General features: G+C 40.4%; 2 protein-coding genes across 3 annotated transcripts in view; one reads left to right on the top strand and one right to left on the bottom strand.

Moving 5' to 3' along the window:
- CEP97 (centrosomal protein 97) overlaps nt 1–13,611 on the top strand; it is a 32,133-nt gene extending 18,522 nt beyond the window's left edge. Inside the window, exons 8-11 of the mRNA XM_081235000.1 lie at nt 2,110–2,243; nt 2,904–3,678; nt 7,393–7,468; nt 8,964–13,611. Coding sequence (XP_081091126.1) covers nt 2,110–2,243; nt 2,904–3,678; nt 7,393–7,468; nt 8,964–9,656 — 1,678 coding nt within the window. The 3' untranslated portion in view covers nt 9,657–13,611. The remainder of the gene's footprint in view (nt 1–2,109; nt 2,244–2,903; nt 3,679–7,392; nt 7,469–8,963) is intronic.
- RPL24 (ribosomal protein L24) overlaps nt 1–27,641 on the bottom strand; it is a gene marked incomplete at its 5' end in the record, with an annotated part of 104,674 nt that overhangs the window by 40,634 nt on the left and 36,399 nt on the right. The window lies entirely within an intron of this gene.

The raw sequence follows: 27,641 nt of genomic DNA on the forward strand, positions 1-27,641 counted from the left end.
GTCTGTGAGTCTGTTTCTGTTTTGTAGATAGGTTCTTTTGTGCCTCATTTTAGATTCCACATACAAGTGATATCATATGTATTTGTCTTTCTCTTTCTGACATACTTCAGTATGATAATCTCTAGTTGCATCCATGTTGCTGCAAATGGCATTATTTCATTCTTTTTTATGGGTGAGTAGTATTCCATTGTGCATATGTACCCCATCTTCTTTATCCATTCATCTGTTGATGGACATTCAGGTTGTTTCCATGTTTTGGCTATTGTAAATAGTGCTGCTATAAACAAGGGGTACATGTGTCTTTTTGAATTATAGTTTTGTCTGGGTATATGCTCAGGAGTGGGATTGCTGGATCATATGGTAATTCTATTTTTAGTTTTCTGAGGAACTTCCATACTGTTTTCCATAGTGGCTGCACCAATTTACATTCCCACCAACAGTGTAGGAGGGTTCCCTTTTCTCCATACCCTCTCCAGCATTTGTCATTTGTAGACTTTTAAAAAAATGTAAAAAATTTTTTAATTTAGTTTTATTATTATTTAAAATTTCATCATTTGGCTGCATCGGGTCTTAGTTGCGGCACGCAGGATCTTTGTTGTGGTGTGTGGGCTTCTCTAGTTGCAGTGCTTGGGCTTCTCTCTAGTTGTGGCACGCAGGCTCTAGAGCGCGAGGGCCCAGTAGTTGTGCTGCATGGGCTTAGTTGCCCCGTGGCATGTGGGATCTTAGTTCCCCGACCAAGGATTGAACCCCTATCCCCTGCATTGGAAGGTGGATTCTTAACCAGTGGACCACCAGGGAAGTCCCTGTTATTTGTAGACTTTTGATGATGGCCATTCTGACCCACATGAGGTGGTACCTCAATGTAGGTTTGATTTGCATTTCTCCAGTAATTAGTGATATTGAGCATCTTTTCATATGCCTACTGTCCATCTGTATGTCTTCTTTGGAGAAATGTCTGTTCAGGTCTTCTGCCCATTTTTCAGTTGGGTTGGGTTTTTTGTTGTTGAGTTGTATGAACTGTTTGTATATTTTGGAGATTAAGCACTTGTCAGCCGCATCATTTGCAAATATTTTCTCCCAGTCTGTAGGTTGTCTTTTCTTTTGTTGTTGCTGTTTTTTTTGTTTGTTTGTTTGATTTTATGGTTTCCTTTGCTGTGCAAAAGCTTGTAGGTTTGATTAGGTCCTTTTTTTTTTTTCTTATGGCTTTAAAAACTAATTAATTAATTAATTTAAAAATTTTTGGCTGTGTTGGGTCTTTGTTGCTGTGAGCAGGCTTTCTCTAGTTGTGGTGAGCGGGGGCTACTCTTCGTTGCCGTACACGGGCTTCTCATTGTCGTGGCTTCTCTTGTTGCGGAGCATGGGCTCTAGGCGCACAGTCTTCAGTAGATGTGGCACATGGACTCAGTAGTTGTGGCTTGCGGGCTCTAGAGCTCAGGCTCAGTAGTTGTGGTGCATGGGCTTAGTTGCTCCGTGGCATGTGGGATCTTCCTGGGCCAGGGCTCGAACCCATGTCCCTTGCATTGGCAGGCAGATTCTTAACCACTGTGCCACCAGAGAAGCCCCCCATTTTTAAATTTTTGTTTTTATTTCTATTGCCTTGGGAGACTGACCTAAGAAAATATTGGTATGATTTATGTCGGAGAATGTTTTGCTTATGCTTTCTTCTAGGAGTTTTATGGTGTCTTGTCTTATGTTTAAGTCTTTAAGCCATTTTGAGTTAATTTTTGTGCGTGGTGTGAGGGTGTGTTCTTTTTTTGTTTGTTTTTTGTTTTTTGCTGCGCTGAGTGGCTTGTGGGATTTTAGTTCCCCGACCAGGGATCGAACCTGGGTGTTCAGCAGTCAGAGTGTAGAGGGACCGCTGGACCACGAGGGAATTCCCCTGTGAGGGTGTGTTCTATCTTCATTGATTTACATGCAGCTGTCCAACTTTCCCAGCACCACTTGCTGAAGAGACTGTCTTTTTCCCATTTTATATTCTTGCCTTTGAAAGGTATATACTTTGAAAGCTTGTAAACTTCTACCTTTTTGACAGTGTTACACTTCAAAGGAAGCAGAAAAAGCTTTCTTTTTGGTTTGTGTTAAATCACATCAGATGTTACTGATTTTTAGGTTTCACCAGAGGCAGTTGATGAACCAGAGCCAAAATGAAGAGTCGTCTTCTCTTGCTTCTGTTGAAACAAGGGCATCCCTTGTACCGGAGCATTCCAGCCCCATTCAAGATTGCCAGGTAGTCCAGGAAAGTGGTAAGAAGTAAACTGATCTCTGATCCTTTTTCTCCAAGTTGTTTGATCTGTTTGGTATCATAAAACAAAAAAAGTGCATGTTTTCATGATTTTTTTACTTGTTAGCTTAAGTGAACATTTGGATCTTATATTTTATATATATGTATATACACAGATAGACATATATAACTACTATATGTCTAATTTTTGAAAGCGTTCAGAGGACTGCTACCTTTTGAAATGACCTGGTATTTTGATTATTCTTATGACCATTGCAAGAATTCATTTTCTTAAAAATATTTGGTTTGGGGCTTCTCTGGTGGCGCAGTGGTTGGGAGTCCGCCTGCCGATGCAGGGAACACGGGTTCGTGCCCCGGTCCGGGAGGATCCCACATGCCGCGGAGCGGCTGGACCCGTGAGCCATGGCCGCTGAGCCTGCGTGTCCGGAGCCTGTGCTCCGCAACGGGAGAGGCCATGACAGTGAGAGGCCTGCATACAGCAAAAAAAAAAAAAAAAAAAAAAATTTGGTTTGGTGTTTTAGGCATATTGGAGGAAATTACTGAAATCATTTCATGGCACTTTACTATATTTCAGGGATTAGAGTTCATTAAAAGGATCCAACTGAAAAAATACCTCTTTAAACATTTAATGTTTTAAATGATGTTCTGTTGATTCTTTTAGAACCCGTCATCCAGGTCAATTCTTGGGTTGGGATAAGCAGTAATGATGACCATTTATATGCTGTTAAGAATAACTTTCCAGCCTCTGTACACACTACAAGATATTCTCGAAATGACCTGCACCTGGAAGACATCCAGACAGATGAAGACAAGTTAAACTGTAGTCTTCTCTCTTCAGAGTCTACTTTTATGCCAGTTGCGTCAGGACTCTCTCCAGTGTCACCTACAGTTGAGCTGAGGCTGCAAGACATTAACTTGGGCCTAGAAGATGATGGTGCTGCAGATGAATCTGTGAAATGTCCGGAAAACAACAGCTTTGATAAGGAAGGGGAAAAGGCTTTTTGGGCTGCAAATGAGAATTCTGTTGAGATGACAAAAAGTGCTATTAGTACAGAGGTAAATGAGAAAGATGGGCTATTACCTTGTCCTGAGCCATCAGTAACCAATGCCTTCATAAAGGATGACACCCACAGTCTTACATCTTTTCCTGAGTCAGTTGGACACAATGTCTTCCATATGCAGCCAGACAGTGAAGAAACCATGTCTCAAACAGCTTCAGAGAAACTTCCTTGCAGGGTTTTAACCCACAGATCTCTTACTCTGGGACAAAATAAAGTTGCCCTTCAGAAATTGAATGAAGCAGCCACCAAGCTTCAGGCCTATTGGCGGGGCTTTTATGCCAGAAACTACAACCCACAAGCTAAAGATGTACGCTATGAAATCCGGCTGCGCCGGATGCAGGAGCACATTGTCTGCCTAACTGATGAAATAAGGAGGTGGGTGAAAAGTCCCTGTTTAGTACTTTTACAGTTTGAATGCTGTTTGGTTGGTTTGGGGGTGTCAGATTCTTAGCATTGATTCAGAACACTGAATCACTGCTTTTGGGACTGGGACACTTTCCATACCATGTTGCCACTCTTGGTTTGTCTCCTACAATATACTGAAAGCATCTTGAGTGCAGGGACTGCCATATGCATCTTCATCTGTAGTACAGCAATTGGAACATAGATGCAGCATAGCAGTAAATTTTGAATGAATGCATGCCTTATGGACATCTATATACCTAAACACGGGAGGTACAGAAAATATAGAAAAACTGAATTTTAAGTATAAAAATGAGAAGATGAGAAAGTCTACATAGAACCCAGTAGGTGACATAAGAATTAAAGAAAATAGCAGGGACTTAAAAGGGGCTAAAATTTGGGGGCTATGGTGGAAATTATTTGTTCATTCCATGGCTCACACGTTTTCATGACTGTCAACTCAGGAAAATTAGGATTTCATAGATTTATTCTGAGTATTAGTATTGTAACCAGCAGTATTTATTAATATTATCAGGTGGGAGAGGAGGAAGCAATAAAAGAGACTGAGGAGGGACAGTAGAGTGGTAGGAGAACTGGGAGAGTGTGAGTCCCAGCTCCAACAGGGAAGTGTTTCAGGAGAGAAGAGAGGTGCTGTAAGAGGACAGAGAACTGTGTGTTAGATTTAGCAGCTGGAGGTTATTGGTGACTGTGTTGAGGGTCCCCCAGACTATCCTCAGGTTTGATGATTTGCAAAAAGGACTCACAGGACTCAAAAAAGCTATTCTTTTTTTTTTTTTTTTGCGGTACGCGGGCCTCTCACTGTTGTGGCCTCTCCCGTTGCGGAGCACAGGCTCCGGACGTACAGGCTCAGCGGCCATGGCTCATGGGCCCAGCCGCTCCGCAGCATGTGGGATCTTCCCGGAACGGGGCACGAACCCATGTCCCCTGCATTGGCAGACGGACTCTCAACCACTGTGCCACCAGGGAGCCCAAGAAAGCTATTCTTTATGTTCATGATTATGGTTTATTAGAGTGAAAGGATATAGATTACAATCAACAAAGGAAAAAGACACACAGGGCAGAGTTCAGGAGAGACCAAGTACAAGCTTCTAGTTGTCTTCTTCCAGTGCAGTTGTACACATGGGGCTCGATTCTCCTGGCAACGATGTGTGACAACACATATGGAGTATGTGAACCTCAAGGGAGGCCCACTCGAGCCTTGGCATCCAGGGTTTTTATTGGGGGTCAGTCACCTAGGCATTGAGTGCCCATGTTACTGACCTTAACTACTCAGACCTCAGCCCCCAGCCAAGGTCAAACTGATGCACTGTGGCCCAGGGTCTCAGGTGTACAAAACAGGTATTCACCAGAAAGTACACTGTTAGCATAAACCAAGGTCCCAGATGTACAAAGATACTCTTATCAGGCAGGATATTCCAAGGGCTTGGAGGTTATCTCTCAGGAGCTGGTCAAGGCTAGTCCTGTCTTTAGAATGTGCAGAGTTCAAACACCCCAGTCCTGTTGAGTTAACCTTTTCCTGCCCAATGAGCTTCTTAAGAGCAGCTTCAGTGTGTAGTGGGATGAAGGCAGTTTGGAAAGGATTGAGTAGTGAATGAGAGGTGAAGAGTGAGGGTAGCCAACTTTTGGGAAGTGTTGATGTGAGGAAGAGAAGAGAGTAGGTGGTTGCCAGAGGAGAATCTGGACTTAAGAAGATTCTTTTTTAAAGATGGGAGATATAGAGCAGGTTTATGTGTTGATGGAAATGATTCTATAAGGAAGGAAGAACTGATGGTGCAGAGCAAAGAAAGAAGAAGTGCAGGATGGAAGTTCTTGAGAAGGTGAGAGAAGAAGAGGTCCAGTGCACAAGTAGAGGGAGTAGCCTGAAGTAGGAGCAGGTAAGGTGGTAGGTTTGATGGTGGGATAGGGAAGTCCTGTCTGATGGTTGTTTCTCCTTTTCCAATAATATACAAGATGCAGTCAGCACTTGGAAGTGAGGAGAGGGGTGAGGATGTGGGAGGTTTAAGAGAGGTATGAGGTGTGGGGTATTCATCTTAAAAGTGAACTTATAAGGGGAATGGAGGAGGATAACTGGATAGGGTGAGGAAAAACTTAAAGTGCAAAACGATAGGTCAGACTGTATGATTTTCATCAACAACTCTCAGCTGTTCCATTCTGATTTTGGACATGGTTCAGCCAGGAATGGGTTTTTTTCCAGGTGAACATGGTAGGGGAGAGAGGGAGGGGCAAGGGAGCTGATGACATTTGGGAGGGGAATGATCATAATGATGGATCTCAGAATTTAAAGGAGGTAGAAGGAAAGGCAAGAGAAAGGGGTGATTTGTTTGGTGGTCATAGATGAAGATTGGTCGTCCAGGTTGTTGCAGATTATGGCAAGAACAAGTGAACTGGGAGGATTGGACATAGTGGTTTGTGTTGGTGCTTGAAATAATTTTCGAAAATGGTGTAGTCAAAATGCTTGGGTCTAATACACTGCCAAATGTAGAATAGATAGCTAGTGGGAAGCAGCCGCATAGCACAGGGAGATCAGCTCGGTGCTTTGTGTCCACCTAGAGGGGTGGGTTAGGGAGGGTGGAAGGGAGACGCAAGAGGGAGGAGATATGGGGACATATGTATATGTATAGCTGAATCACTTTGTTATACAGCAGAAACTAACACACCGTTGTAAAGCAATTATACTCCAATAAAGCTGTTAAAAAAAAAACAACTTGGGTCTAGAGTGGGACTGAGGATGAGTGATGAGGGGTGGATTATTGTTAGATAGAGCATCCATGTGAATGTCAAGAGCTCCAGAAATGACAAGGGGAACAGGGCAGAGAAAAAGACTAGTGCTGAGCCTTCAGTAAATGGGGGCCGATAATGGGAGGTCAGTACTTGAAAAAGAGTTTTGGGGAATTTAGCAGGATGGCTGGAGTTCTTGAAGGAGGAAGGTTAAGACTCATTTGTAAACAGCAGTGAGAAGCAACGTTCTGACCCTGATGTATGAGTGAAAAAAGTAGCTGCCACTTGAGAGAGCTACAGAGGTTGAGTGTATATGGGAGTTTGCTGACTATAATTCGGGAGTCCCACATGGCACAGTAGGAGGGCTTTGGGGGGCTAGAGAAAGTAGATCAGAGGTTCAGAACAAAATGGGGTGACAGTTTAAGAGATAATGGATAGCTAAGAGAACCTTAGGTTTCTGATTAGTTTAAGTACAGAGAGGGGGGCAGTGAGCGCAGAGTGAAAACTTTAATGAATGAGGGGAAGTTCTGTTGATAGTAAAGAGTATGTCAGGAGGCAAACAGGTATGTGAAATTTGATGTGATTAGTCCTACTGGTCTCTTAGAATAGGGTGTTTCAAACTGTGGTCCTGATCCTTTCTGCAGCTCCTGCCCCTTTGGTATGTTTGGCTGGGAAATTGAGGCCAGATAAAGAGGCATTTAATATTTTATTTTTCACTACTGGCAATCCTTTGTAGAACCAGTATAATCTGAATTTCAGTCACATCTTATATGGCTTCTATGTTGAGTCATAGCTTAAAACTAAAGTTTCACTTAGATATTCTAAAAGTGGAAAGGACTGTTATTAGAATATTAATCTCTTTACAATGTATATGTTTATTCGTCATAACAAGAAGTACAATTCAAAGCACCCTTTCTTGTATCAGTAATGGACTTTGAATTATTGTAGATTACGAAAAGAAAGAGATGAAGAACGTATTAAAAAATTTGTACAAGAAGAGGCTGTCAGATTCCTTTGGAACCAGGTAAGCTCCCTCCTGCTGAATTACCTACTGTGTGAACAAAGAAAAATTCTAGATTTCCTGAGATAATCATAGAGTAGTTACAGGTAAAAAGTAAGCACGCTTTCTCAAGGTTAAGGATGTGGTTTGTGTTCCTTGCCATTAACTCTGAACTAGGACAGTGAATTTTGTTACATTTTATTTAGTCTGAAGAAAAATATTTTCATAGTTTTGACCAGAGAGATAAAGAACTCTAACACTGAAGGAAAGTACTAAATTGAGGGATATTGTTATAATTTTCCAGTAGAAATAAAAAGCCCAATTTGGAGTTTCATGTGGCTATCTTGTTTTATCTTTTGAGACTATTTGAATGAAAGGTGATTGAAATAGTGTGTGATGGCTATAATATGCACGTCCTAAAAGGTACACATGACTTCCAGGGAGAGAGTTTGAATCCTGTAGTAGCACACTTTAGGGACAGTTCCCTAAACCATTGGTTTTACTATTATTGTATCCCAACAAATACGTCTTGATAATAATCCCTTGGAAGTTTTTTTGTTTGTTTGTTTGTTTTTTTTTTTTTTTGCGTTACGCGGGCCTCTCACTGTTGTGGCCTCTCCCGTTGCGGAGCACAGGCTCCGGACGCGCAGGCTCAGCAGCCATGGCTCACGGGCCCAGCCGCTCCGCGGCATGTGGGATCCTCCCGGACCGGGGCACGAACCCGTGTCCCCTGCATTGGCAGGCGGACTCTCAACCACTGCACCATCAGGGAAGCCCCTTTGGAAGTATTTTTATAAACAAATTTGTTATAATAGGATTTTACCTATATTATATTTGAAAATACATAGTAAAAGGTCTGGAAGGCTACATATTAACCTGCTATCAGTGATTACCTTGGAGGATGGTCAAAGGGAAACTAAAAAATTCTATATATTGCTTTCTTGTTGCAGATTTTACAGTAAAATTCTGAGATTTTAATTATACTTTAAAAATGTAAAAGCATATTATCAAGAACTTGGGGTATTTTTAGGTATTTTAGAGTTGTATATACTATATTGTTAGTTTTTAAAACCTCTTATCCCAAATGGGTATCTAAAATGAGATTTTTATTTTAGTGAATCTACTCATATTAATAGGCTCTAATCTGTCTTATTAGACAGATCTAATCTGTCTTATTAGATAGCGTATCTTATCGAGTACCTGATTTACCACTTAGTCAGCTATACATGTGCTATTGTGTTTCTGATTATTTTTCCAGTAGTAGGAAGAGAATTGCTTTGGCCCATCCCTGCTCTGCTGGTGAGGACCTTTTATTACCAAGGATGTGAACCACTTGTGCCAGCCAGGTCTAGGCTGGGGGTGCTATGGAAAGGATAAGGGGAGTCAGGTCATTTCTAACTCCAGTTAAGCCATCTGCCATTTACCAGCTTCATGAGTGTTGGGGAAGAAAGCTCAAAGGACAGTTGTAAAACAGGCATGATTTATACTTTGTAGTAAAACTATATCCTTTGGTTTATAGGTAAGGTCTCTACAAGCTTGGCAGCAGACGGTGGACCAGCGTCTAAGTTCCTGCTGTCCTATATCAAGTACTCTGGTGCCATCTAACCCTCCATTATTCACCCAAAGTCAGGAGCCCTCTTCTGATCAAACCTCTGATTGGTTCATTGCTCCTGATGAAGCTCCTCAAGAGAAATCCTTACCAGAATTTCCAGACTCTGGTTTTCATTCCTCCTTAACAGAACAAGTTCACTGTTTACAGGATTCTTTGGATTTTGAAAAAAGTTCCACAGAAGGTAGTGAAAGTTCCATAATGGGGAATTCCATTGACACAGTCAAACATGGCAAAGAGTCAGATATAGGGGATGTTAGTGAAGAACATGGTGAATGGAGTAAGGAAGGCTCAAACAATGAGCAGGATAATAGTCTGCTTGAACAGTATCTAACTTCAGTTCAACAGCTAGATGATGCTGATGAGAGGACACATTTTGATGAAGGGACGGGAGATAGTAAGCTTCACATAGCTCATTCCCCTGAAAAGTTAGATGTCTTGTCTGACAGTGCTTCTGTAGATGACACTCATGGCATATCTCCTACTTTGCAAGATGAAATCAATCAGACACCAGAGAATTGTGAATTAAATGCAGAAGTTCAAGGGCCACAGTCAGAATGTAATTCTACATTTCAGGTATTGCATGTTGGTATTATTGTGTAGCACGTCTGGTTGTTTGGGAAGAAGAAGTCCACTTAATTTAAGAATATTTTCAGTTGGCTTTTTTTGGGAAAGAAGAATATTTCTCCCAATTTTGTTACTATTTATATAGAATTTATATTCTTGTCTCACGTTTTCCACATCTTAGGTACTAAGCTGAATCTTCATTTTGACTTAGTTAGCTTTTTACTTAAGCTGTAATGTATCAAACAATATTCATATTGAAAGCCACATGCACTTTATTAACAACTAAATTGAATCAACAGTGTTCCTGTGTTTTTATGTATTCATTTCCTTTCAAAAATAGACTAGAATACCTTAAAGAAGATAGAAAATTTTACCTTAAAGATATAAATAAGAGAATTTTAATTCTTCTGTATGTGAGGAAATTAATTATGTAGTGAGGAATGCAGTTTGTTATAGTGAACATAAGTGACAAATGTAAGGATTGTGAACTACTGAAATTTGCCATCCTCCTTGGAGTAAGAACATGTGTTTTTAAGCCTTTTTCCTCCCTTATGAGTCAAGGGAAGCCTTCTTGTAAGCAAATAGGGAGAAGAGGTAAGATTATATGATTTTTCAGTGGGAATGATTAGATTGTCTCATGGAAAACTTTAGTTAATGCCATGTATCAGTTTTAACATATGAAGCAAAGTGTTCCATCCAGAATTAAAGTCAAGCTTATTTAAAGAGGCAACACAAGACTATTTCTCTTAGGTGTAGGCTCCGTTCATTTGGAATAATGTCACAGCAAACATTTATTATCTTTTCATTTAGTGATTTTTTTACCCCATAGATAAACACTTATGTGCCAATATATTGCCAGAAATTAATGTTCATTTTCTTTGTTCCTGCTTTATATTTGCTTATGATTTTCAGCAGAGGCCCATGATCGTTTACTTCACTCTTGATCTCTGCCTTATAGAAAAGAACATTTAAAATAATACCAGTGGTAGAATATGAATGACATTTTTTAAGGACTATTTTCTATCTAAATCTCTGAAAAAGTGCCACATTCAGAAGACAGTTTAATGGTGGTAAAGAAAAAATAAACCTCATTTATTTCTTTACTTATTAAAAGAATATACGTCTGTAACTCCAGGAAGAAATGATAATATCGTGTTTGAATGTTATAGACAGATGCATTCGCAAATCAAGGGTAATTTTTGGAATCTTGATATTTTAATCTTTGAGAATGTTCTGATATCATTGAACAACATATATCTGACTTCCCCCCAATCTATGGACATACAGTGATTTAAAACTATGGCAATACTTAACTGTTCTCTAAATTTAGGTGCTAAATATGTATTCATTATTCAGTTACAGTCACTAGGTCCCCTTCTTTGAAGTTATATAAAATAAAAGCTGGTCCTTCCAAGAATAAAGTCAGGGATCACATATTATACTTTGTTGATGGTTAGAAACATTTCTGCAGTATGGGTTAGATGCATTTTTCTTGGTTTATAAATATGTAGCACTCAGGTTGAGAAGAATTGGATTTCATTCTCAGAAATCCAGAATCTCTTGCAAAGGAAATATTTTCTGTCTCATAAACAAAATAGCAGTCTTACATTCAAAGGATTTTCCCTAGCAAAGCATGTATAACATTGAATGCATGTTAAATAAAAGTAGAATTTTTAACTTTTTGAATAATGCTAATTATCTTTTATGAATGATTTTGAATTTTCTTCTTAAATCTACCCTATTTTTCTATTTTACAGTTAAGTGCCTCATTTGCTGCCCATAGTTAGACAAAGGAAAACCAACTTGCACTGCACTAGTACCAAAGTGCTGCTTCATGGTACATTAATTTCTCATAAAAGCTCCTGAAATGTTGTGGTTCAGTATTACCTAAGTAGGTTTCTCCTGACATCTCCTCCCTCTTTTTTTGAGAAATGGCAAAACACAACTGAATTCATTTGAACATCAGCATTTGTCAGCAAGGTTTTCTTTTTTACCTTTGTGTTGTTTTTCTAGCCCATAAATGGTATTCAACATACTTTTATTTTGAAATTGACAGAGTATGATAATGACTAATACTCTGCTGTATTTAACTTCACTGGTTTTGAAGTGCAAGAATATTAAGTAGCCCCCAACCTTAACTGTACAGATTATCTTGAATGTAAATAGGATGAAAATAATGTAAACTACACCCCCAGCCTAGACCTGGCTGGCACAGTGTAATTAAAATAATTTATTTAACTAAGATATTTGGTTTTAACTCTGGGCTATTTATTGGTCTGGCTGAAGAGGGAATGGGCCTAGTAAGGTTTGAGAAGTTGAGCTTTAACAGTCTTTGTGTTTTTCTAATAGGAGAGGTTTAGTTCAGCTGTGCTATTTTAGTTCGGTTCTCTTGATTTATGGACATTCAATATATCAATTAAATATTCCTTCAGAAGCACAGAATCATATCATGTGAGAATTATAAGGAACCTTAGAGATTGTCTATTCTAATCTCTTTGTTTTAAAGATGAAACTAAAGCACAGAGAACTTAGATTACTTTTCTGAGGTTATAGCTAGTTTATAGAAAAAAAACTGCGGAAACTTAAACGTTATTGTATTCCAAAATTTTATTATATACTTTCTATTATTCTTTACATTTAGTAAGTCAGTAAGAAAGTCTCTACATATTTTTCATTCTCTTTGAAAGAGAAAAAATACTTCTAAGAGAGCTAGAACTCTACCACTCAAGGCAGAGTTGCTTGTAGAAAACAACTGATTCTTTCAGAACCCTAAGTGGATTTTCTCCAAGAAATGTGATTTGATTAAAATGGTTCTTAAAGAGTAACGCAGTAGAAACTAACATTTTGAAAGAATAACTGCATCTTGGAGTCTATTTTTTGATGACAAGAAGTATAACAGATTGCTGAGATATATAAAATTTTCTAGTGAGAAGCTAGTTTGATTATATTTCATCTTCAGTTTTACAGAATAACAGATGTTAAAGTTTTAACTCTCCTGATGTACAGAAAGCTTCAATCATGACAGTTGATATATAAACAATACAGTTTGGTTTTTATAAATTCAATTATAAAAGGCCTTATAATATGCATGTTTTTAGGAAAATATTTAGCCACACAGTTGTTAGTATATATGCAGAATACTTTATTCGTGAATAATGTGGGTGCCATTCTTGAGTGTGGATTTTTCTTTTATTTTGTTTTGGATTGTTTTAAATATACAAACAGCGTAATAGTGTATTTTTCTGTTATCTACTTAAGACAGGTCTAGTTCCACTTTTAATAAGTATTTTCAGAAACAATATGGACTGAAGATATCATACTATCTCCCTTGGTCGTTTTTTGGGCATCAATTCTTAGAGTTGGATTTATAACAATAACATAAAATATAAAAAAATTTTTTTTCTGGACAATTAAGACATAAAAAGGGAAAATATAAAATAAGTCTGATCAATTTCCCACTTGTAAATGAAAAGTAATTGTTTAATATATATTTTTATTTTGCCACATACCTTATTGAGGAATGTTTATTATAATATTATAATATTTTAACTTTTAGATATATGACCCCCTCATTTATGAAATAAAGCAGAAAAGGTCTGTAAGGAACATTCTAAACATTTTTAGTGATACTGTTTTCATTGATCAAACCTATTGTGCCATATTAAATTTAAAAGTCAAGTAAACAGAGTAGTCCTCACAGCCTTGGAGAGAAACAGATAATTAACTGTCTTTTAAAAATAAGGTGCTTTTTATTTGTGTATGAGTAGAAATCATACTATAATTTAATTCCTTAGTTCATTTTAGTGGATAGCAGGAATCACTCTGTAGTGGCTTTGTTCATTTTCTAATTAAATTTCTTTGAATGTTTTGTAATAATTTTAATGTTGACATATGACTTTAAAAATAATTAGATTTTTCACTATTTTTAGATTTCTCTTTAATTTTATTATAGAAATAGTAGATGATTTAAAGTAGTTGTGGATTGTTTTATGAAGGCTTAATTTATATTATACTTATTTAATTTGTGTTTGAGTCTCTAATTCTAAATAAAAAGTTTGTACATTTGTTTGAGTGATTCATCTGTTTATTATAGTGATTAGTAGTAATGGTTGTTATTCATTGTGCTTGTAGTTATTGGGTAATTAAATAAGATTCAGAACATATTGCAGATAAAAATTCTTTTTTTATTTTTTTGGCTGTACTGTGTGGCATGCGGGATGCTAGGGATCTTAGTTCCCTGACCAGGGATTGAACCCATGCCCCTTGCATTGGAAGCGTGGAGTCCTAACCACTGGACCGCTAGGGAATTCCAGCAGATACAAATTCTAAGGAAGGTCCAGAGTATTGTTATATAAGTGAATTTACCGTAAAACAATCCTAGCCTTATGAAAGGAATGCTAATTTAGTTTGGTATAAATTTCATTATTTCCAGGATACTTACTGGAATTCTCTGGGTAGAGAAGAGCAGATATCCCTCAAAGAGCATAGGTGACACTGCCAGTTGCTGTTGAAACAGTGGGTGCTGAAAGTGTTAGGGAGGGAGGGAGTAAATATAGCAGAAGCCTTCTCATTTGACACAGTTAGGACTGTAGTTGGTGTTATGGACTGAATTGTATCCCCCCGCCCCAAATTCATATGTTGAAGCCCTAACCCCCAAAGTGATTGTATTTGGAGGTAAGGACTTTAAAGAGGTAATTAAGGTTAAATGAGGTCATAAGGATGGGGCTGTAATCCAATAGGACTGGTATCCCTGTAAGAAGAGGGAGAGACACAAGAGATTGTCTGGGCATCATGCCCAGAAGAAAGGGCATTGGAGGACACAGCAAGAAGGCAGCCATCTGCAAGCCAGGAAGAGAGGTCTCATCAGACACCAAACCTGCTGGCACCTTGATCTTGGACTCCAGCCTCCAGAAATACGAGAAAACAAATTTATATTGTTTAAGTCACTCAATCAGTGGAATTTTATTATGGCATCCTAAGCACAATAATACAGTTGGTTAATTAAAAATTGTTTAGAGCAGGAAATAAAAGATGATATATATACCTTAAGATTAAAAAAATTATTGAAATATAATTGACATAAAATGAACTGCATATATTTAAAGTGGACACTTTGATACATTTGACACGTGCCCATAACACCATCACAGCAGTCAAGAAAATGAACATATTTATCACCCCTGAAAAATAAATCATTTCATAACCCTTCCTTCTGCTTTGGTTTCTTTTACTCAGCATAATTATTTAGAGATTCACCTGATAGTTCATTCTTTTTTATTGTTGAGTCGTATTCCATTGTATGTGTTTGCTATGATATGTTTTTGAGTTTTTTTCCAACTTTATTAAAATTTTTCTTACAGTTTTATTGAGAAATAATTGACATAAAACATTGTGTAAGTTTAAGGTGTACAATGTTTATCACAATAAGGTTAGCTAACATATCCATTACCTCACAGTTACAATTTTGTGTGTGTGTGTATGTGTTGGGAACTTCTAAGATCTATTCTCTTAGCAATTGTCAAAGAGTTTTATGGTATCATGTCTTATGTTTAAATCTCATTTTGAGTTAATTTTTGTGAGTGGTGTAAGATAGGGGTCTGGTTTCATTCTTTGGCATATGGATATCCAGTTTTCCCAACATCATTTATTGAAGAGACTATCCTTTCCTTATTGAGTATTCTTGGCTCATGTCAAATATTAGTTGACTGTATATGCAAAGGTTTATTTCTGGGCTCTCAATTCTGTTCCATTGGTCTATGTGTCTGTTTTTATGCCAGTGCCATACTGTTTTGATTACTATCGCTTTGTAATCAGGAAGTGTGATGCCTTCTACTTTGTTCTTTTTTCTCAGTTTTGGCTTTTTGGGTTCTTTTGTCGTTCCATATGACTCTTAGGATTGTTTTTTCTACTTCTGTAAAATGATGCCATTGGAATCTCGTTAGGGATTGCAATCTATAGATGGCTCTGGGTAATTTAGATGTTTAACAATATTAATCTTCTAATCTATGAACACAGGATGTCTTTCCATTTATTTGTGTCTTCCTCAAGTTCTTTCATCAACGTCTTACAGTTTTTTTTTTAATTTTTAAATTTGTTTATCTTTGACTGCGTTGGGTCTTTGTTGCTGCGCATGGGCTTTCTCTAGTTGCGGCGAGTGGAAGCTACTCTTCGTTGCGGTGCTTAGCCTTCTCATTACGGTGGCTTCTCTTGTTGTGGAGCACAGGTTCTAGGCACTCAGGCTTCAATAGTTGTGGCATGTGGGCTTAGTAGTTGTGGCTCAGGCTCTAGAGTGCAGGCTCAGTAGTTGTGGCACACAGGCTTAGTTGCTCCACGGCATGTGGGATCTCCCCAGACCAGGGCTTGAACCTGTGTCCCCTGCATTGGCAGGCAGATTCTTAACCACTGTGCCACCAGGGAAGTCCTTACAGTTTCCAGTGTAAAGAAGTTCACCTCCTTGGTTAAATTTATTCCAAAGTGTATGTATGTGTGTAGTTGATTCACTTTGTTTTACAGCAGAAACTAACACACCATTATATTGTTTTTGATGCTATTGTGATGGGATTGTTTTTTTCTTTTTCAGAGAGTTCGTTATTAGTGTATAGAAATGCAGCTGATTTTTGTATATTGATTTTGTATCCTGCAACTTTTCACTTGTATTCATTGATTAGTTCTAATGGCTTTTTGGTAGCATCTTTAGGGTTTTTTTTTTTTTTTTTTGTATAGGATAATGTCATCTGCAAACAGACAGTTTTACTTTTTCCTGATTTGGATACTTTTTATTTCCTTTTTCTTGCATGACTGCATTGGCTAGGACTTCAGTATTATGTTGAATGGGAGTGGTGAGAGTGGGCACCCTTATTCCTGATGTTAGAGGAAAAGCTTTGAGCTTTTCAGTATTGAGTATGATGTTGGATGTGGGCTTGTCATACATAGCATTTATTATGTTGATGTATGTTCCTTTTTTAAAATAAATTTATTTATTTATTTAATTTTTGGCTGTGTTGGTTCTTCCTTGCTGCACGTAGGCTTTCTCTAGTTGCGGTGAGCGTGGGCTAATCTTCATTGCAGTGCACAGGCTTCTCGTCATGGTGGCTTCTCTTGTTGCGGAGCACAGGCTCTAGGCATGCAGCCTTCAGTAATTGCAGCACGTTGGCTCAGTAGTTGTGGCTCACGGGCTCTAGAGCGCAGGCTCGGTAGTTGTGGTGCACGGGCTTAGTTGCTCTGTGGCATGTGGGATCTTCCAGGACCAGGGCTCAAACCCAAGTCCCCTGCATTGGCAGGCAGATTCTTAACCACTGCCCCACCAGGGAAGTCCTGAGGTATGTTCCTTTTATACTCAGTTGGTTGAGAGTTTTTTGTCATGAATAGATGTTGATTTTGTCAAATGCTTTTTCTGCTTAAATGATCATCTGATTTTTGTCTATCATTCTATTAATGTGATGTATCACATTTATATTTTAAATTATATATTATATATGTTTATATATAAATTATATATATTTGTATATATTTATATATAATTATTATATATATCATAAATAATATATAATTATTATATACAGTTGACACTTGAACAACACAGGAGTTAGAGGTGCCAACCCCCCTGCAAAGGCAAAAATCCTAGTATAACTTTACAGTCAGCCGTTTGTATCCACAGTTCCACCTCGGAGGGTTCGACTAACTCAGGATTGCGTAATACTGTAGTATGTATTTATTGTAAAAATCCTGTGTATAAGTGGACCTATGCAGTCTAAACCCGTGTTGTTCAAGGGTCAACTGTATATATAAATGTGAAGTATCATATTTGTATTTTATTCTATTCTATTTTTATTTTTTTTGGCCACACTGTGCAGCATGCAGGATCTTAGTTCCCCGACCAGTGGTCAAACCCATGCCCCCTGCAGTGGAAGTGCAGAGTCTTAACCACTGGACCACCAGGGAAGTCTCTTATATTTGTATTTTAAATTATATAGTATATATAAATTATATATTTGCATATATCATGTAATTATATATTATACATTATATAATACATATAATTATTTTATAATATATAATTATAATAATGTCAGGTATATATACATATATATTTGTATGTTATATAATATATAATTATATTTATGTAATATTTATATAATATATAAATAAATATCTATTATATATAAATTATATATATTTGTGTTTGTTGAAAGATCATCCTTGCATGGTGTATGAGCCTCTTATTGTACTTTTGAATTCAGTTTGCTTGTATTTTGTTGAGGAAATTTTCACCTGTATTCATTAGGGATATTGGCCTGTAGTTTTCTTCTTATCTGGATTCGGTATCAGCACAAAGCTTAGGAGTGTCCTCTCTTCTTCAACTTTTTGGAAAAGTTTGAGAAGGATTGGAATTAATTCTTTAAATGTTTGATAGAATTCACCAGTGAAACCATCTGGTCCTAGACTTTTCTTTGTTGGGAGGTTTTTGATTACTGATTCAATCTCCTTACTCATTTTTGGTCTTCTCAGATGTCTTCTTAATTCACTCCTGTGAGATTTTATGTTTCTAGGAATTTCTCCATTTTTTCTAGGTTGTCTAATTTGTTGGTGTATAATTGTTCATTTTAGCCTCTATGATCCTTTGTATTTGTGTGGTATCAGTTGTAGTAAGTTTTGGTATTTTGCCTTTTCATTTTCATTTGTCTCAAGATATTTTTTAATGTACCTTTTCAGGAGTGTGTTGTTTAATTTCTATATATTTGTGAATTTCCTGGCTTTACTCCTGTGCTTGATTTCTAGTTTCATTTCTAAAATTTACCATTATCATTTTTAGTAATGCATTCTTTTTCATTTATTTATTTTTAAAATTTACTTAATTTTTTATTGACGTATAGTTGATGTACAATATTAGATAAGTTGCAGGTGTACAATATAGTGATTCACAATTTTTAAAGGTTATACTTCATTTATAGTTATTATAAAATATTTGCTGTATTCCCCATGTTGTACAGTATCCTGTGGCTTATTTTATACCTAATAGTTTGTACCTCTTAATCCCCTACCCCTATATTGCCCCTCCCACCTTCCCTTTCCCCACTGGGAGCCACTAGTTTGTTCTCTGTGAATATGCTTCTTTTTTGTTATAGTCACTAGTTTGTTGTATTTTTTAGATTCCATATATAAGCGATATCATATCTTTCTTTGTCTGACTTATTTCACTTAACATAATGCCCTCCAAGTCCATCCATGTTGCTGTAAATGGCAAAATTGCGTTTTTTATGGCTAAGTATTCCAGTGTATGTATATGTGTGTGTGTGTGTGTGTGTGTGTGTGTGTGTGTGTGTGTGTATGTATATATAAACTTCTTCTTTATCCATTTATCTGTTGATGGACACTTAGGTTGCTTCCATATCTTTGCAATTGTAAATAATGCTGCTATGAACATTGGGGTGCATGTATCTTTTCGAATTAGTGTTTTTGTTTTTTTCAGCTATATACCCAGAAGTGGAATTGCTGGGTCATATGGTTGTTCTACTTTTAGTTTTTTGAGAAACCTCCATACTGTTTTCCACAGTGGCTGCACCAATTTACATTCTCACCAACAGCGTAGGAGGGTTCCCTTTTCTCCATATCCTCACCAACATTTGTTGTTTGTGTTCCTTTTGATGACAGCCATTCTGACAGGTGAGAGGTGATAATCACATTGTGGTTTTATTTCTCTGATGATTAGTGACCTTGAGCATCTTTTTATATGCCTGTTGGCCATCTGCATCTCCTCTTTGGAAAAATGTCTATTCAGTTCTTCTGCCCATGTTTTAATTGGTTTGTTTTATGATGTTGAGTTGGATATTAATCCCTTATTGGTCATATCATTTGCAAATATTTTCTCCCATTCAGTGGATTGTCTTTTTGTTTTGTCATTATGGTCATTTTTAGTACATTTCCTTTTTAACTTTTTTTTTTTTTTTTTTTTTTTGGCTGCACCACTCAACTTGTGGGATCTTATTTCCCTGACCAGGGATTGAACCCAGGCCATGGCAGTGAATGTGCTGAGTCCTAACCACTGGACCACCAGGGAATTCCCTCCTTTTTAACTTTTAAACTACAGTTGTAAGTAAATTACACAACAACATTGAAATATTAGAGAATCTTATTTTGACTATAGCGTTACTGGTGAGTTTTACACATTCACGTTTTTATGATGTCAGCATCCTTTTGTTTCTGCTTGAAGAACACCCTTTACTATTTCTGGTAAGGCAGGTCTCATGGGGATGAACTCACACACCTTTTGTCTGGAAAAATTTTTTCCCCAGTTTTATTGAAATATAATTGACATATAACACTGTATAAGTTTAAGGTATACAGCATAAGAATTTGACTTACATTTATCGTGAAATGATTGTCACAATAAGTTTGGTGAACATCCATCCATATAGATACAAACTTAAAGAAAAAAATTTTTGCCTGTGATGAGAACTCAAGATTTACTCCTTTAACCACTTTCATACATAACATACAGCAGTGTTCACATTACATCCCTGGTACTTATTTATTTTATAACTAGACCATCTTTATCCAACACCCCCTTCCCCTGACCTCCCGCCTCTGGTAACTGCAAATCTGATCTCCTTTTCCATGAGTTTGTTTTTTTGTTTTTAAAATATAACTAGATTCTATTCTGTTCCATTATTTATTTGTTTATATCAGTACTACACTATATTGATTACTATAGCTTTACACTAAGTCTTGAAACCAGGTTATTTATTTGTTTATTGCCATCAGAATAAAGCTCTTTATTCATCTTCCTTGTTTCAAAGAGTCATGGTAGTTCTTACAGTACAGAGAGCATTTCTGGCACGTGGTAGCACAGAGCCAAGGCATGCTCAAACACGCTGAGCCCCAGCATCTCCCTGGAGGCAGACAGTTACAGAAAATCCAAACAGGGACAGAGGGGAAATGCCAGTGAAATAAGAACCCCAGGTCATGGCTTGGCTCTAGACTTGGGCTGTGATCCTGGGATATCCAGGCAGGACCAAGCTCGAGCTAGAGAGCAGTTCATTCACAGGAAGTACTGTGGCTGGCCTGGATACAGGCCCCCACAGAGAAGACTCATTTAGGAGTATTCAGCAGGCTGAGAGTGCAAGCCACAGAGGGACACAACTTGCTTCTCCCATGGGGAAACTTGCCCTGGCCTCTCAATTAGCTCCAGAAGGCCAAGGGCCTTTGACTCCTTTGTTCATTCAGCATAACTTTACTGCTGTCTACTCTGTGCCAGGCCCTGTGCCGGGTGCAGTGGACAAAGAGAGGAATCAGACACAGTCCTTACTTGCAGGGAATTCAGAATATAATAGAAAAATATATTTATAAATAAGTTGTTGTGATTCAAGGTAAAAAGGATGCAGAAAGGAGTCAGACAAACTTGGCCCTCAAGGAGTTCACAGCCTAGCAGAGGCCTAGGCTAGGTCGGAACATGGACAATAACACAGGGCAGCCCGTGATGACCAAAGAGAGGCTCAGGCCGTGTGCTCTGGCAGCACAGGGAAGGATGACACAACAGCCACTGGATGACGCAGTGGGGAAAATTCACAGCTTATCAGAGAAGACTGAGCAGCCTAATCTGGCTGAAGTGGAAGTAATGAATCCTACTGCCTTGGGGAGGGGATTGTGCAGCCTCAGGCCGACCTCTGTGCATCCCTTGGGCTACCCAACAGGCAGGGTGCAAGGTCTCTTATCTATGGATGCAGCTGCATGATATCCTGTGGATATCTGAGGGGAGACTGGTGACCAGGGGGAACAGGTCCAGATAACAAGGGCCCATGGTAAAAGTTAGGAGCCTAGGAGTGAGTAAACCAGGAGGGCCTTGGGGATCAGATGACCACAGCCTACACAGATCCCACATGTCATGGAGCAACCAAGCCCGTGCGCCACAACTACTGAGCCTGTGCGCCACAACTACTGAAGCCCATGAACCCTACAGCCCGTGCGCTGCAACTACTGAGCCCACATGCTGCAACTGCTGAAGCCCGCGTGTCTAGAGCCTGTGCTCCACAACAAGAGAAGCCACCACAATGAGAAGCCCATGCGCTGCAACAAAGAGTAGCCCCCGCTCACCACAACTAGAGAAAACCCACATGCAACAACGAAGAACCAACACAGCCAAAGAAAAAAAAGAAAACAGAGGGGATTGAAAGCAAGTCAGCAGAATAACACGGCTTTCTGTGTACTTTCTCTTTTGTCTTTGAAGGAAAAGAAAATCTTTTTGTGCCTCAAAAAAGATTCTTCCAGGGGCTTCCCTGGTGGTCCAGCGGTTAAGACTCCACACTTCCACTGCAGGGGGCACAGGTTCGATCTCTGGTTGGGGAACCAAGATCCTGCATGCCACATGGTGCGGCCAAAAAAAAAAAAAGATTCTTCCAAATTTAGATAATTTAACATACAGAGCTGAGAGAAGAGTCCTTTTAAAATGCTGTAAATTGAAGCTGATTCCCAACTTGGTGATTAGGTGGATATTGATAATTGTTTTAGATATATCTGAATCAGTAGGAGTAGTAGTTTCCAAACTTTTTGCTAATCAAAATATTGGGAGTACATATTGCATGATTCCATTTATATGACATTCTGGAAAAAGGCAACACTATAGGGAGAGAAAACAGGATTAGTGGTAGCCGAGAGTTGAGGGCAGGTGAGGCTGCTCGTGGGAATTTTTAGGTGATGAAACTATTCTATACAGTACTGTGGCTGTGGATACATGATTCTAGATATTTATCAAAACCTATGCAACAGTACACAAAGACTGAAGTTTTACTATATGCAAATTTTACCCCCCAAATCTTAACTAGGATATCAGGGGATCTCAAGATGGAATGAGGACTATGACAAATGAATTTGTTTTACAGATGTATGACATAAACTCACTGAAGGGAATAGGAAAAAGGGAGATGACCTAAGTAACTTTGGAAGATTGTTTTGACTGTATACTGTAAGTGTCTTAGTCCGTTTGGGCTGCTATAACAGAATACCATAGACTGGGTGGCTTATAAACAACAGAAATTTATTTTTCACAGTTCTGAAGGCTGGAAATCCAAGAACAAGGCATTCAGTATCTGGTGAGGGCCAGCTTCCTGTTTCATAGATGGCCATTTTCTCACTGTGTCATCATATGGTGGAAGGGGTGAAGGAACCCTTTGGGGAGAGTGGAGCAAAGGAATATGCATTACGTCTGAAACAGGGAAAAATATTCCAATGAGGCAACAAGCTCAGCACAAGCCACGAGCTTTTATCTCTTGGTCAGGAAGTGTTCCAAGCCAAAGCCTCATGCCTGAAAGACTGTCTTTCCCAACAAGAGGCAATTAAGGTTAAATGTAGGTCATAAGGCTGTGGCCCTAACCTGATGAGAATGGTGTCTTTATAAGAGGAGGCAGAGACACCAGAGAGTTCTCATTCTCTCTGCCATGTAAGGACATATTGAGAAGGTGTTTATCTACAAACCAGGAAGGGAACTCTCACCAGGAACTGAATCAGCTGGCATCTTGAACTGGGGCTTCTGGCCTCCAGGACTGTGAGAAAATAAATTTCTGTTGTTTAAGCCACTCAGCCCATGGTATTTTATTATGGCACCCTGAGCCGACTAATACAGGAACCAAATACCTCTTCTAGTCTCCACCCTTGGCAGCATCCTCTCACTGTCCGTGGTGTTTTGGAATAGGGTGGTCGGTATCCAATGTGACAGCGGTCACTTATTTTGAACAATGGTTTGATGGTTCTTCTGGCCCAAATTTCAGTCACTTGTTCAAAAGGAGGAAGCAAAGGAACTGAATCAAGAGCTGACATGGACTCAGGAGTGCTTATGCAGCAAGCTTCTGCCATCAGAGATGGAGCCAGACTTGCTGGTGAATACCCCTCAAGTTAGCTGCATCATAAACAAGCTTAATTTGCTTTTGTTTACCTAAACTTAGGATCCGTTCTTTGTTTGACTTAGAGAAATAAAGTTTAGTAACATTAGCATGTAAACCATTCCTGCAGACAGGTCAGAAATGATCAGTTCCTTTGGTTTCATATCAAAATATAGAAACCTATGTTCTCATTTTTTTCCCCCAGCTCAAAGTTAGGTTATCATAAATGCAACATTTAGAAATTCCTTATGCCATGTCATAACCTGAGATAGGGAATTCAAGAGGAAGAGATTTGGGACACTCTTCTAGGTACTTTTCATTTGTCTTCTCACTTATTCCTAAGTGCAGGTGGTGTTGCCCCTAATTTACAGTTGAGGAAATGAACTCAGAGAAGTTAAGTACTTTGTTTGGGATGGCACTGCTAATAAGAGACAAAGCTGTGAATTAGACTGAGTCAGGCTAGGATCCAAAGTGCATTGTTTTTTGTACAGTAGTACTCTCCACTGGGAGTGTGGTGACTTTGCAGTCAGAGATCTTTTTAGAATCTAGTAGTGATGGACAGGAATCTCTGGTCCCTGCCACTCTTTTTTTTTTTTTTGCGGTACGCGGGCCTCTCACTGTTGTGGCCTCTCCCATTGCGCAGCACAGGCTCCGGACGCGCAGGCTCAGCGGCCATGGCTCACGGGCCCAGCCACTCCGCGGCATGTGGGATCTTCCCGGACCGGGGTACGAACCCGTGTCCCCTGCATCGGCAGGCAGACTCTCAACCACTGCGCCACCAGGGAAGCCCCCCTCCACTCTTGTTTGTGTCTGTAATAACTGTAAAATATAAGATCACTAAAATGCCTTAGGGTTCTGAGTGCCTGTGTGAATGGGGGTTAATAAGGCTCACCAATGGTCCAAAATCATGACTAGGAGTCAGCATGTCCTATTTAAGTATTAGCCACTTGTCAGACAGCCAAACTGTGAAGGACAGGTGGCAGGGAGTCCACCTACTGGAAGATGGGACTTAGAGCAGAAGTCTATTATATGGGACTGTTGATCATTAGGCACAGAGGCAATGAAAACCACCTTTTATGAGTACAAAAGGCTGATCCTTGAGAAAGAAGAATGAAATGATTACTCCAGAAGAGACTGCCCCATGTAGAACCTCCTTTTATTCCAGTCATACGGGTCACCCATGCATGCAGGTCTGCCATGAAAACTTCTGAATGAGCACATAGAGTCCATTGTGGTCAGTAGATGTCAAATATTTCGACCTTGGAACAATAGTCTTGGGCAATCTACTTTTGTTTTTCTTTGTTGTTTGTTTGTCTTTTTGGCTGTGTTGAGTCTCCGTTGCGGTGCACAGGCTTTCTCTAGTTGCTGCGAGCTGGGGTGGGGGGTGGGGCTACTCTTCATTGCGGTGTCGGTTTTCTGGCTGTGGTGCCTTCTCTTGTTGTGGACCATGGGCGCTAGGGCCAGGGCTTCAGTAGTTGCAGCACACCTGCTCAGTAGTTGGCAAGGGAGGGCCCTAGAGCGCATGGGTGGGGCAGTCTACTTTTAGAAGCTGCGTTTTGCTGGGATAAACTGGGGTTAACCCCACTGTGTTCCCAGCCCCGAGGAACACGGAGCACCCCTGCCATCTCTTCCGGTTTCCTGAGCAAGTGCTTCTGTCTTCGAAGGACTCCTCTCAGTTCCTGAATTTCACATAGTTGCTACAGACGTTTTACTGCTTAGAAGAAAGTCCAAAATAGGATTACCTAGAATTCGGGTGTGTGTGTGGGGAGTATTCAGGCCTTTTTGCTGGAAGACCCATGTCACATACAGGGCGAGTAAAAGCAAAAGGGTTGTTTTAAGGGCTAACAGAATATGTCCACTAATTTCAAGCAAGGAAAGATTCAAGGACCCAATGGCTCTCAGCTGGAGCTTGGCAAATCTTTTTATTAAAATAATTAATTAATTAATTAATTTTGGCTGCCTGGGGTTTTCGTTGCGGTGCGCAGGCTTCTTATTGCAGTGGCTTCTCTTTGTTGTGGAGCATGGGCTCTAGGCACGCAGGCTTCAGTAGTTGCAGCACGCGGGCTCAGTAGTTGTGGCTCACAGGCTCTAGAGCGCAGGCTCAATAGTTGTGGTGCACGGGCTTAGTTGCTCTGCGGCATGTGGGATCTTCCCGGACCAGGGCTGGAACCCTTGTCCCCTGCATTGGCAGGTGGATTCTTAACCACTGCGCCACCAGGGAAGCCACAGCTTGGCAAATCTTATTTCTCTGGTGCAAGGAACAAAACATTGCGCCACTGAGCGGAAAGATGGCCCAAGTAGGGGCATCTGGGGTTTGGTCACTTAGGCGGAGAAGACAAAAGCTTCTAAATGGATGCTCCCTGGGGAAACCCTGATGTCTGAAGGCGACAGGAGCCGGGGTCCTGATAGGGGCCAGAGCTCAGACCACAGGGCGACAGCAGCAGGACACCCTCCCGCGTGAACCTGGTGGTGCGGAGCTCGACAGGCACCAACTGCGTCCTTGCTCCAGGGTACGCTTGCGCTCCAAGCCCGCGGCTGTCAGTCAGCGCCCTCGGTCCGCCCCTCCCAGAGCTCAACCAATCGCAGCCGGGGGTCGGGGGTGAGGCGACACAGCTGGTCCAGGAAGCCGGGGCCAGGCGGCCTGGTGCAGCTGCGACGGGCGTCTGGGTACCCGGCCGCCGGAGAGCGCACGTCGGGAGGCCAGAGCGGAGGTGAGTGCCAGCTTGCGGCTTGTGCTCCTGGGCCGTGCCGTGCCGGGCCAGGCCCGGCCTCTGCCGCCCGAGCGAACCATTACCTGGCTCCTCCCGGGCGCCTCTCGGCTGCTAAGCCCCTTCCTCCGCGCTTTGGCTCCCGAGCTCCGGGCCCGGTGCAGAGGAGCTGCAGCCCCGGGGTCATGGCTGGGGCATCTGAACCTGGAACGGGAGGCTCCGGCCCAAGGCGGGGCAGAGTTAAAGCCCCCGGCTGCCGCAGCCTTGGTCCGGAGTAGCCCGAGCTGTAGCCGGCCCCTGGGCGGGGCTGGGCGTGAGCATCTCCATCCTCAGCTTTCTCGACTTGCTGCAACACCCGCAGGAGCAGCCGCAGCGCGGCGGAGCCCAGACTTCCGGGCCGCTAAAGACCCCTTCCCCTAACACCTTTTCTAAGCGAGTGCGGGGCACTTGGAGACGCCTCCCTCCTCTGCCCGCATCTCCAGTCTCATCGCTGCTCCAAGACCCAGCTGCCTCTTGGCTGGCGGTCCTCTCATGCGTTGGACTATTCTGGTTTTACTGAGCTGTCGTTTTGGGACATCAGATTGAGGTCGCTTGGGTAAAGTGTGACCTCTACAAGGTGTGATGTGGAGACTCTGCCTGGCCTGTCGCTCATCTCCACTTGATCAAAGACCACTAGTGTGGTGGTAAGAGGGATTCACAGGATTTATACAAAATTTGTAATTGTAAAATTTTCCTTGCTTTCATTATTTATTCTAAAGGAGGATTGTTGCCACATTTTCTAAAGAATAAAGGATCACGCTGCTCTGATGGATCTCTCCCCTTCTCACTGTGGTTAATTATCATTTGGAACATCAGCGTGCTCTTGAAGCTGGCAGCACTCCCAGACCCTGATAACTGTCTCAGTCCACGCAGTAGAACAGCACACTGTTCCTCCATAGTGTTTGGGCTCCGCTTTCCTTTGACTGTGTTTAATATCTTCTGTGTCTTTCATCCTCACAATCTCTCTGGGCCTGATACGATGCAGTTATTTGTTACTGAGAAAGGAAACGAAGGGATAGATCCCTGAAGTAGGGTTGGCTATCCCCATTGACACAGACTCGGATTGTCCTGGAGGGACAATGTAAGTTACAATTCAAGCATCATTTCTGAAAGGCCGTCCCTGAGCAATTTGTACAAATAAGACCCTCTGGCCACTCTATACCATTGGTTCTCCTACCTGGCTGTGTATTATAATTATCTGCAGACCTTAAATAAAAACTGTTTATCGGGCCCTACTCCTATGGATTCTGATCCAGTTGGTTGAGTGGAATGCAGGCATTGGTATTTGTATAAGCTTCTGGGATGATATTAATGGGCATGCAAGGTTAAAGAACACTGCCTATCAACATGCCCTATTTTTATCTTTTTCTTTTTTTTTTGCGGTACGCGGGCCTCTCACTGTT

The sequence above is a fragment of the Mesoplodon bidens genome (assembly GCF_964165515.1).
Source record: "Mesoplodon bidens genome assembly, chromosome: 5".
Classification (NCBI taxonomy): domain Eukaryota; kingdom Metazoa; phylum Chordata; class Mammalia; order Artiodactyla; family Ziphiidae; genus Mesoplodon; species Mesoplodon bidens.